Raw genomic sequence first — 12,663 nt, forward strand, 5'->3', positions numbered from 1 at the left:
ATTTGAGATCATAACTGTTAAATGATGAAACTTGGATTTATGCACTTCCACGCTGATAATGTGAGCCCTGTAAATTAAAGTGCTGTACACATATATCTTCATTGTAGAGATAAATATTTTCTGGGACTCTAAAATAACTGCCATATCAAAAATAAATGGGATATCTTAAAGGATATCAAAGCATTGAGAGCACTCAAACAATYTAGTGTTATTCATTTGGGGATCAAACTCTATAAAAACATGTCCTAGAGCATTAAATATTTMTATTGGGAATATTTATTGTGTAGCTGGGTTAATTTCTTTTAAGGTAATTCTTTCAATAACAGRTAAGTAAAATGTTTTCTTTATGAGGCAGACTAAGGATGACAGTGGAATGTTACAAATGAGTGCAGTGAGCTTTCTTCTTATGATTGTGCTGTCTGCCRTAATCCCAGCCTGTATCTGTTCATCATTATTGACTTTGCCATTGCTAGAGCAGGCACTGCAGGGCGTGTGAAGGGTTTTGTAATTCATAAGGACRTGGTCAGGGAACAGAGCATCTCAGCCACCTTAGAGGTTACTGTGGGCTGGTGCTCCAAGTTGACAGCACTAATCCTTTTGACTCTGACATACCCTACGTTTTTGGAGGCAAATGACTTGCTTCCTATAATCTTGTAGAGATGGTTGAGCCTCCCTCAGAATCCATTAATTTTAGTGGAATCTGACTGAAAACTTAATACTCAACTGATTACTCTAAAAGAAATATTTGCCTTATTTGGCTGCTATTCTGTTTGTAAAGGATCCTTTTAGGGAAAGAAACATCCTATACTGAAAACTATAATTTKATCCATTTGATAAAATATTGTTAAATTTAAAATTGATCTGAAAATTTTTTGTAGCAGCAATCTCTTCAGGCACTGCTCTCGTGGTTCTTGCTCAATTGCTGTTTTCAACTGTTGTTTTGTTTCTTTTTTTTGAAGCCACTGCTTACATTGGAGAGTTTTCTGGTGACAAAGTTTGCTGAGATAGGTGATGTCAGAGTTACAGTGCAAGTTTCCTGTGGGAGCTCTACRCTTCAGGACTCAAAAGTTGTCCATGTTTTTGGTGAGACATTAGTCTTTTTCATTTTTTTTGTTTTGTATGTACTTGCTATTTGACCTCTAAAACCAGCCTTGGCACAACTGTTATAAAATTATATCTAATGCCATATTTAATTCTTAAAATTAGAGRCATGAACTGTCACTGAGTAAMTCCACAAAGCTGAGCAGTGGGATTRTATGGGATTGTATGTATTTTATTTCCTTTGCTTATTTTAAATATTACTTTGTCTGCCAAATCCTATATGTGTTTAAGTAGTATTTTGGCCTGGGACTAGAAAGTTTCCCAGAATTTCTAAGTAAAGTAGTCTAAATACCTCAGGAAAAAAAAAAAAAAAGAACCCAAAAAACATTCACTTGCATATATGCTCTCAGCATTGAAAACCAYGTCAAATAATTGCCTTTTATCACAATATGTCACTGCTACCTTGATGYTTATCTGAGATTTTGGATCAAGTATAGATCTGCTGTAATTATTAAATAACCCTTCAKCTCTTGTTCTACAATGTGCCCTGGTGTGGCTTTTTTGTGTTTTATAATGTGGTGACAAGGCGTAATATACTGTGGAAATGTAGTGCTGGCAAATTATTTACATTTGTATTCGTGCTGCCACATGTGGGAATTGTGATAAGTATGAAAGCTTTTATTTTAATGCAGAGCTAAAAGCCTTCAGATATYGTGCAGTACAAGATGTGATACATCTCTATTGTCTGAAGAAGATTCTGTTATTTTTGCTTTTAGTACACTGATTAATTTAAAATAATGGTAAAACCCGCACTTATGTTGAATGGAGCTTTTATGAACCTTCTGCTTTTCTAAGATAAATGGATATAACATTTATGCTACCACTTATAAATGCATCAGCTTTTTTAGATCTCTTTAGAAGTATAACCCTCTTAKTGTGACTGCATCAATGGCTTTGTCTTTCCAGTGCTCTTTTTGCCAATCCTAAYAGCAAGAGCATGAAAGTACTGGCCATCAGAAAAATGAAGARACTTTTGAAAAAGAAGGCCACATKAAAATATAATTCTGTTGGAAATAYTGGGGGGAGGCAGGTTTGACTTGTGCATTTCAGAGGTTCTCTATCTCGGCTTTGCATTAATTTTCTCAGGTTTTCATCGAAGGAGGCTGTTAAGGAAAAAAGGAATATTTTAGTCTACTTTCTGAGGATCAACCCATTTCTAGTATTTCAGATATTTTTTTTAAGAAATATTTTAGAGAAATATTGCGGGTGTACCTTTGTTTTATTTTTGGGTTTTTTTGTTCAAAGAAGGCAGTAGTTAGCCTTTGTCATATCATTTCTGTTCTTATTTTCATATCTAATTTATGGARTAAAGTGTTCATTTCATATGGAAAACAGAAACATGTAGTGGACAAYCTTCCACATGCTTCTGATTCAGTGAGAATAAAATCCACTGGTACATTCTCATTTCAAATAAAAGCAACCAACCACTTCTGTGTTCTACTGCCTTATTTACCTAAGGGAAAAATATTGGGAACATCATGACCCCGAAGCAAATTTGTGAATCTGCTTTATTTCTTTTTCTTCCTCCTTTTTAATTTCTTAAAACACAAATTTGATTATGTTGATGAAAACACAGAAAGAAATTGAATGCCTGACACCAGAGAGCAGTGGGGATGCTGGATACTGCAGTTCTGCACAGCAGAAAGTGCTAAACACMGTTTTTTAGCTTTTAGTTCTACCCAACCCTTTTTGCAAACTGGTTTATTTCTTGCTGTTTGTTTTGGGTTTTTTTTTCTAGATCATTTTCACGTTCTTCCTCTGAAGTTTACGAAGCATCTGGACATGTACAACCCCGACATTCCGGAGTGGAGGGAAGACATCGGGCGGGTCGTGACGCGACTGCTCGCTAAGGTGCTCTTTCAGATTGGTCATAAAATGTTCCCTCACCAGTCRTAAAGCCTGAAGGTTAAGTTAATACCTTCTCATTTAGAGGGTACTTGGAAATGGAGGCAGAGCAAAACAGTAAAGTGAACCTCATGAGCCACATTTCAAGCAAGTTTGAGCCTGGTGTCACTTTTAAGTGCAAGCTGTAGATGATGATATTGTAACATAGACAGTTTGGGTGTAACACAGCCTAATTGGCAATTAATGCTAAATATTGTTCCCTGGGATTAGGATAGACATATTAKCACGTACTGCTGACTCCAAAGCAGGAAGAGTTAAGTAGCTTAAATGTGATACATTTAGAAGCTAAACAATGTGTGATATAAAAGACATCATCTTTGTGTAAAAATGAAGCAGAAAGAAAGCATTTTCTATGCTGGTTGCAATACTTTGAAAATTATATGTAATGTATAGGCACACAGTTTGTACAGCTGGCATTTTACATCATGTTCACAAAAGTAAAGTGGATTGGGAACAGCTGAATCGTGTAGGTTAAATCGAATACAAAGCTTTGCAGTAGTAYTGTGGCATTAGATCACCTCATGGAAACTTCAAGCTCGAGAGCTGTGCTTTTCAGGTGCCCACCCTGCCAGCAATTGAGGGTACACATGGTGGCTTTCATGAGGGCAGTGGCACTGAGGTACAGGTTGAKGCTGTTTATAAAATACTTGCATTTTAAATCACTTTTCCTGGATTTGCAATGATGCAAATCAGGTTCTAAATTTTGTACTCTAATGACTATCCTGCCTTTTCTTCTTTTAGGTTCCTATCTAATATCAAATTAGCTTCCTGCTTTATCAACTTAAATTCATTTCCACAACCAGTGTTAGTAAAAAAATATTTTACTCCCTTATTAAATAGCTCTTGCATTTTAATAATTACTAAACATTTTCCAAAGTATATGAATCATTTAATGGAATTTCAGAATGGAATTTTTGAGTAGGGCTAAGGAAAGTACCCAGGGTGCTGTCTTTAGAATTGTGTGTCTGTATTGTACAAAACATGGAGAAATTTGGGACTAAAAGCCAAATTTGCACAAGCTATTTTGAAAAGGGATGTACTTGACTTTCAGCAGGGGAACAAAGGTATTCATTACGATTTCAGGAACTGAACCTGAGCATTCTTAGACTCACATTGGAAGACTTCTCTCTGTCCATTAAACACCTTCCTAAGGTTAAGTTATATGTAATGCATACAGACTGTCTGAATGGCCCACAAAGCATTCTAAATCACTTAGGATTTTTTTTAATTTTACCTTAAAAGTGTTCAGCTACTGCAGAGCTTTGATAAAACCTGAAAACCTCTTCATTTTGCTTCTTTTCTTGATGCCACTGAATTACTTTAATATGATAACAACACTTAGCTCTTCCAATCTTCAAAGATCATCTCACATTTCAGTACATTTATGTTTTGCTTTGTTCATGTTTCAGCTTCTAGTGGAWTCCCTTCTAAATATTAAAGATCTGAACAACGAAGCCTAACAGCCATATATGGAATCACTTATGTATTTCATATAAAACACAAMGTTTTGTATAAACTGTCTTGTAATTTGCCAGATGCCTTTGTTGTCTTCACAGGAGACCAATATACCTGAAGAAACTCTCATGACAGTTGTGAAACCYGGTCTGCCCACAGCTGCTGACTTGCATGTGCTGCTACCAGCAAAYCAACCAAAAAAGAAGAGAAGCATTAGCAGTGATAAGGTAACCAGAGCAGTGCACCTCTGCCTAGGACAGTCTTCATCTTGTTTTGCAATAAGTGGCTGTTCTCTCATTGTTTTATGTGAAATTAAAAGGTGATCCTACCTATGTAAAGACCTCACTAAAAAGACCTCATTCCCACCTGACAAGATACATGTGAATGCTGCAGCAGCTGTGTGTGCTGTATTTGACAGTGTACAGACCAGCATTATCTGGTCCTTACTGGTATTAGTGTATTTCTCCAGAATATTTAATATTGATCTGTATTTTGAAGAGAAACAGCAATGATGCATGTCATTTTGTGAAGATCCACTAGAGCAAAGTCTTTCTGCACTGTCTTCAGAAGCAAATTAGATTTCAGGTCCAMCCAAAACCAGAACCTTAGGAGCTGACCCAGAATGTAAAGAGCATCAAACAAGTACTTTTTGCCTTTGTGAGAAAATGTCCTTTTCAAYTGGACAGAAACAAATATAGTGAACACAGGAATGGATATCAGACGTTAGTTTCTCCCCAGTTGTTTCCAAACCCTGTTTCCTCCATAATAAAACTTTATGCCAGTTGAAAACCAGAAGATTGTTTGGCACTCATACTTTTGCTGTGATAGAGAAGAAACAGATCCCAGCTTTGTGTCTGTACCTTGCAATTCAAATCCTGCCAGTTACAAAGACTCAGTATAAGGTATCCTTAATTTTGAAGGACATTTCATGGCTTTTTAAGACAAGGTTATGGTATCCAAAGAGCTGGAGAAGTAGGTGAGAGAAAGCTTTTCATATTAACACAAACCCAATAGATTGTGTTTGGAGTTGATGGGATACACTTTGGAAGGTCCAGAGGAGAATGTTGAAGATTTCCAAATATTTGAACAGGTTTCTGTCTATAAAATCCACAGACTGTGGTGCATGTGCACAAAGTTTGCTGCTTTTTTGGCAGAAACCCTTACTCTTCTCCCATGCAATCACAGTGAGAATTCCTGGGAGTCTGAATTCCTGATTATGATGCAGGAAATTGTTAATTTTAGCAGGTTGTTTCTTTTTTAGAGAGCYCTTCATGAACTAAAGCTTTCAGCCTGGGTAATATTACCACTTCAAAATTATTTGAAACTTTCCATTTTTTGAAGAAGCAGGGTGAAGCTAAAGGAAATTCCTTATTCTGAGCCCATGTAGGATGGACGTCTTTAATAATTTAGGRAAACTAATGGTGATTGATTTTTTGGTTGTACAAACATTTTACTTCAGTGCAAAGTGTAATACATATTAGTTCCCTTTAAATCACAATTTTTGTATTAGTGTAGTACTTCAAGGCAGCTTAAAGAGTATCATCAGTTAAACACAAGATTTTTCTCATATTTTTATATTAAATACTATGTGAGTTACTTTAATGCATTAAGAAGAGCAATCACAAGCTGCAAATGATTTGGAAAATCTTCCATTCAGTGGGGCTCTAGGGATATCACAGCAGTGTAGCAGGTCACTGTAATTAGTCCTTCAGGAAGAGCTTGCAAAGGTTTGCTGGAACCAGAGGAGCATGAAAAGTGATTGTATAATCTTGGGAATAGATGTACATTTCTGACATTGTTAGGATGAACCAGGTCAGACCCATGGTGGCTGGGGCTGGAGCAGGAACAAGGGGGACAGGAGCAATTACAGCAGCCTGTGCTATGCAGTGATAAAAAGTTAGGTACACCAGTCTCACATCTCAACACGGATCGTTTTATAAAATAGAATGCTGTAGAGATGTAGACCCCRTCTTTTCATGACAGCTGCCTCTTTTTATATTATTGCTAATGGACATTGCTTTAGCTATTGATATGTGCATATAAATTTGTTGTTTTAGACTTGAATGGCACAAATTTTGATAAAATATGTTGTATCAGAATCGATTGTGACTCAAGAAATATCYTGAAAATATCCCCTATGCAAATAAATTTGGAAGAAATAAGTGGTTAAGTCAACAGGAAAACACTCGTGTTGTCACATGTTTAAAGATTCCTTGCATTCCCTTCTGTTACTAGAAGACAATTTTGAAGGTTTTATTCATGCATCAGTGGAAGGATGTGCTTTGTCATGCTGCTCTTGTCAGTTCTCAAAATCTTGTTGTGACACTTTTGTAAAGACTCACCAATGCAGAATATTTTCTGCACATTTGGAGGAGGTGTCCCAGAAACCTTTAACACAGACATAGTTATAAAATGTCTTTCCTTAAAGAAAATCTCATTGTTCTCAGCTGAAAACCTTTTAGATTTGGGAATATTGCATTATTTCAGAAAGATTAAAGGAATAATTTCTTGTTCAGGCAGAGAACACCTTGCTTGAGTAATTATTGATGTAGTAATTATTGGTGCTTTACATGGAGTGTTGGGATGTGACACTGTTTATTAAGTTAGTCATATAGGATRGGAATCATTACTGATAAAAGTAGCCATCAATTACAAAGATGGTAAGTAAACTGTCAGTGTARTAGGAGGAGCCCTTTGAAATATTCTGAAATTTGGTTCCACTCTGACAGGAGGCCTCTTTGTTTCAAGTATGTGCAGGGAGAGATAAAAGATGACTGTGATTTAACCTGCTTCCAAGAACAGCAATTTCAAAAGTATTCCATTCTAATTATTGACTCTGGAGAAGACTTGGTTGCTTAATTTATGCACATCTATTACATGTCTAATGCCAGGTGGGATGAGTCCAGTTGAAAGAGTCAATTAAAGCGCAATTAAACTATAAACAGGAAGGCAATGGCTCTGAGGAAGACTCCTGCCGAATTTTACTTCACAAAAATTCCCAGTGAGTTTTTGGCAAAAAGGGAARGTCAGAACCCAACGTGTATAAGTGGGTAAAAGTTTGAATAGTGTCATTATTTTTCATTCTTATAATGCAGTAGTCATTTCGTTCACATGTTCAAATATTGTCATTGTAAAGGATGTAGAAAAAGAAGATGGAAAATTCACATAAGAACCTAAACTTAGAAAGTCTAGAGAGTTTGCATTTGTTTTTTAAGCATTTGGAGAGGTGGCAGCACCCTGCTCAATAAAAACCTTGGGGCAGGAAAAAAAAAAAAACAACCCATGAGCATTGAAAAAAAAGAAAAAAACAAACCAGTCCATCAGTGAAATTAATAAGCCAGAGTCTTTGTCTGGATTCACATGAGATTAAAATTTTTGACCTGAGGACATGCTGTTTGTATAGATTTGGGTGGGAACCCAGCAGTGGGGAGATTAAAAATGAACAAGTCTTAATCACTTAAACAAAAACCACAGCAAAGGTTGAGTTCCTTGGGAACCTGCCAGGAAAATATGAGGAGTCAAAAGTTATGGAACTTTCATTAACAGGCTGTAAATCAGATTAACTAAAGTAGTTGTCCCTCTTGCACTGTACACCATGACTGCATGAATAAACGTGGATTGATACAAAGAAACTTTATTTCATTGATAGCAGTATCACTTTAAAGCCTGCTCATCAGTAGAGTTGTCATATCCATTTTCTTTTCAGGCTTTGGGCAACAAGATAAATACTTAGGAGCTATCTGCTGTAATTGTCTTGTGAAATAACTGAAGCTATGCTCTCTTCACCCTTACGTTGAGTCATTCCCACACAAAAGAAAATGTAATAAAGTCAGTGAAATGGCTTCAGAAGCTAGATATTCCTCAAAAAGAATGATGATATTTGAACTTTTGTCTAGTGTCTGTCCCTAATATGAGAGGGACTAGAGGGATTGTTATCTGTTATACTGCAAAAGCTTGTCAAAGATGAGCACCATAATTGATAATATCATGAAATGAGTTACTTGTGAAGGTTTCAGGGATATAAAGCGAATTTCTAATTTGGCATCCTCTGGGAAGTCACGTTCCAAATTATAAGGCATACAGTATAAAACTAGCCTTGATCTTTTACAAAATTGACCATGTTGAAGACACAAGCAAGTAGATGGGATAATTCAGACAATTTGTCATCTAGGGTTAGGATGTGATAGTATATTTAAWGGTTCTGCTCCATAAAAATAAGAGAGACAGTATTTCATTATGCTCTGTCCACTGGAGGAAAATAGGACAATACTGTTTTTTTTCTACATGGATGAATGTTTCTATTTCTATGGAGTGTTGTTAAAAATTAKCTATAAATAGAATTAAACCCATTATAGGTAAGAAGGTATGGTAARTTATGACATGCAGTTCAATATTAAATTGCAGTTACTTTTAATAGCAAGAAATCCAAAATGGCATCACAGGTTTTCTTCTGATAGGTTGGAAGAATGGGGAGTTTTTAGTATGGATTGTGCATTGTGTGAGTTATGACCAAGGTAAACCCAACAGTGCGTGCAAATTACTTGCTGTCTGTCACATACTGGGTAAACATAAAGACTTGGGTAATCAAAAAGAAAGATTTGGCTATAAAGTTTTGACATTTTCAGCTTTTATGTCTTGTGGAGTTTTGCTTGATTTTTAAATATTGAATTTCCTAGATTTCAGCTTATCATTGACRAATGCTTTCACCATTTAATGAACCAGAGGTTTTCTTTTTTAGAGCATTGAGTGCCTCCAAGTGAAACAGAGCACAAGACGTCTGACATTCTCTCTGTTGTATTTTCAGAGAATAGCAGCTATAAAGCAGGCCCTGAATGCACACAACATCAGTTTCTTTCTGAGGGGAGGATACTGGGTCTTAGTGACTTTAGCTGACTCCAGTTCAGGTAAATATATGAAAAAAGCTCTCATCGTACCAACTTTTGGATGCCTGTGTGAGTTCTGATAATTTAAGGAGAAAATATTCATGTCAATATATATGTGTGCACATAATGCATATGTCTATATTTATTTGGTACTTTATTTGTTACATGTAAACATATATATATATACACATATATATATGTATGAGTATGTTTATATATATATATGTTAATGTACTCATATTCACATATGTATGTGTACATTTTCATTTGGGAGTTATTAACAATCACAACCAAATAAATATTTCCTTGGTATCTCCATTCTGTCATACCTTGTGATTTGTATCATAAGCTTCTTGCTTTTTCTGTGTAACCACAACATTAAGTAAATTCCTCCATTGTACAAAATAGTTCCCTGAAGGAAGGGCCAACCAGGCTTCAAAAAATTCATCTGGTGATCTAAAGGCACTTAGGCTGCACTGGCTGCAAGCAAAGCAGAGCTGCTTTACCCTTGTATCAGCTGTTAAGTGCTGCTGGAACTACATGGGTACAACATGGGCTTTGCTGCATCTCTGCCATGTATCTCTGCTCTTCTAATCAACCAATGGGAAAGTTGCTTCAGGGTCTCCACATTGCTAATCCTGTCCTGAGATAAATTATGTTTTTTCTCTGTTTAAAATGAATGAAAATGGAGCAGGGGTAGGGGGAGTTGTGTGCATTTCCTGCCTCCCTGGATTCACTGCATTGAAGGAAACTGGTTGAAGAGAGCATSTGTGCATACATGTGTGTGTTATGAACAAAGGGACATTAAAATGCTGTTTTAACCAGAAAATTCAGTTTTATTTGAACCTTTTATTCGAATTTCCAACCAATTTTTGGTTTGGTATTATCTCCCATAATATATCCTTCTTTATTATTTCAGTGTGTTGTGGGAGAACAGCTTTAGCCAGCCACAATCAATTTATGTAAATGCTGGTTTGATATTTTATCTGTCAGCTCTCTGAAGAAGACAAAGCTCTTTTATCTAGTTGCTAATGTAGAACTGTGCTAGAGTCTCTCTGTGGCACCTCGTCTGGCGTTAAGGACTGACATTCGTTTGCCAGCACAAAAGGGATTGAAAGAAGCCCATGTTCATTCCAGCCTTTRCTGATGTATGACCTTGATGAGTTCATTTGTTGTTCAGAGCCTTAGTTTCTCCAATTGTGAAATTAATAGAGCYCTGCTTTTGCAAAGCATGTACTTAGAGTGTATGATCATTTACTATGATAACTTCAGATCCCCAGGAAAAAAAGTCAAACAATCACTGAGTATGCAAATAATTAAATCTTCAGGATCTTGGGTTTTGCTGTTTGTTGCTTTCTTTTTTTGTTTTTTAAATTGGTCCTCTGTCCTTCAGGAACAAGACACCATTTAATGCTGTGGTTTTGCTTTTCTGAAGAAGCCACAGATGGAGTGAAAAGAAGAGGTTGCAAAAATAAAAATAAAAAGTGTTTGACCTGACAATTAAATAGAAAAGAAAGCTCAAGAATGTGAATGATRTGGAAGGGGACATGCAAAACTGTTCTTTTATTTTGTGTTTCAGACTCTCAGAGGATTGGAGGAAGCAGTGGCTACTGGGCTATTGTGGTTCTCTTTGTTATTTGTCTAGTTGCAGTCGGGGCTTTCATCCTCTACAAGTTCAAAAGGCAAGTAAACCTTAATCAACATATGCATTTTAAGAATTAGATTAATCCACAGATTAGCAAAACAGAGTTTGTTTTTTGAAAAGGAGATTTCTTGAAGAATTGCATGAAGTACACCAGTTTGAAAGTCATGTTTTTCTGAACTTTTCAGATGTCAAGGTACTGCACCAATGCTTGTTTAACTTGCTGTATTCCAAGATAAATATCAACAATATGGAACTATGGAGAGTTKGTTCCGTCTAAATAATACCATCAAGAATCAGAGTTGAACTAAAATCTTATTCCTGATTAATTCCCTTCTCATTACTCCTAACCATTATGAATAAACTAAAACTATCGGGACAAAGAGTGCATCTGCAATGCTGATTTGCTTAAAAAAGTAGTTTTATCAAAGCGTGTAATGCTCTGGGGCTTCTCTTTGCACACATTACATTTTAATTGCTGAGGCAATGCCATGGAGAATGACTGACAGAAAGAGATTAGCGTTAATTTGGCACTAGAGTGTGTGGAGGGAAGAAATATTTCTGCAAGCAGCCTTTATGTGAATCATATTCTCAAAACTGAGCCAGGCCAGCCTTAGATGGTCCAATATATCTTTAGTCTGCAATTGATTTTAATCTGGGCTGCTGTGCAATTTAAATATTTTTTTCTTCTTCATGGGACTGTGTTATCATTGTCTATCCCACTGGTATTTCTGTATCTCTGGGRCATTCAGAAGCTGTTAAAATATGCTGGGAACAAGCCTTCATCATCATCATCAACTCATCTTGGAGTCATACTGATTTGCCTCATTTTTGAAACARTGATTTGTATTTAAAACAAATGCAAGTTTATAGAACTAGGAGTAGCATTAAGTTTGTGATAGCAGCAGCTGTAGCTAGCATTACTTAGTAAGAGTGTTTTTAACTATTTTTATGTCAATAGAGAAAAACCCCTTTTTCTTCAAGAACTTAAGTTTTTTAGAGTTCATAGTGGCTGCTTTAAAGAACAAAGCACAGACTACTGTATCAGATGTCCACAATGTAATAAAAATCTATTTTGCTATTTTAGGWGCCTAAAGCAAGGAAAAACATAAAAATGGTTGATGTGATGTAATTATATTATTTCTATGGCAATACAAGGAGTATTTTCTGTTTGTGGTTWGGGTCATAAAACTTCCTTGCGATATCTTTTAAAAACTATATGATTTATATCTTTTATTAGCTCTTAAATGAGAGCAATTAAAGAATAGACACAATTACTGCATGGTAGAAGAAGTATAAAATATTAAAGAAAGGAATAACAACATATTCTTCCTTGAGTTCTTTTTAAAATGCCCAATGAACCATTGCTTTATAAGTAGAGCTTTTATTAAGGAGAAAACTATATTGCAATTTCCAAATTCTGAGCTTTAATGTCTCTCATACTTCTGTATATAATTTGTGAAAATTTACATTTGGGGGGGGGAGTTTAAACGCAAATGAAGACTGTTGTGAGATATATTCAGAAGTTTGTCAGTAGCGTAAAAACTGCTGTTGGCATTGATGAATCACCGTGCAGTATTATTCAATTTTAGTCTGTATCTTATCTGTTTCTGAGGTATTTGAATTATTTTTACCATTCCTGCTAAACTTTTCAAAAACGACTTTTTTTTTTTTTTT

At 35.8% G+C, this 12,663-nt stretch overlaps 1 protein-coding gene across 1 annotated transcript in view; it reads left to right on the forward strand.

The window, feature by feature from the left end:
- SORCS2 (sortilin related VPS10 domain containing receptor 2) overlaps nt 1-12,663 on the forward strand; it is a 521,698-nt gene that overhangs the window by 493,378 nt on the left and 15,657 nt on the right. The window contains exons 21-25 of the mRNA XM_057365256.1: nt 960-1,083; nt 2,840-2,952; nt 4,563-4,688; nt 9,266-9,365; nt 10,924-11,026. Of these exons, the coding sequence (XP_057221239.1) occupies nt 960-1,083; nt 2,840-2,952; nt 4,563-4,688; nt 9,266-9,365; nt 10,924-11,026 (566 nt within the window). The remainder of the gene's footprint in view (nt 1-959; nt 1,084-2,839; nt 2,953-4,562; nt 4,689-9,265; nt 9,366-10,923; nt 11,027-12,663) is intronic.

The sequence above is a fragment of the Malurus melanocephalus genome, unplaced genomic scaffold (assembly GCF_030028575.1).
Source record: "Malurus melanocephalus ecotype Western Australia unplaced genomic scaffold, MMel_1.1 scaffold_50, whole genome shotgun sequence".
NCBI lineage: Eukaryota > Metazoa > Chordata > Aves > Passeriformes > Maluridae > Malurus > Malurus melanocephalus.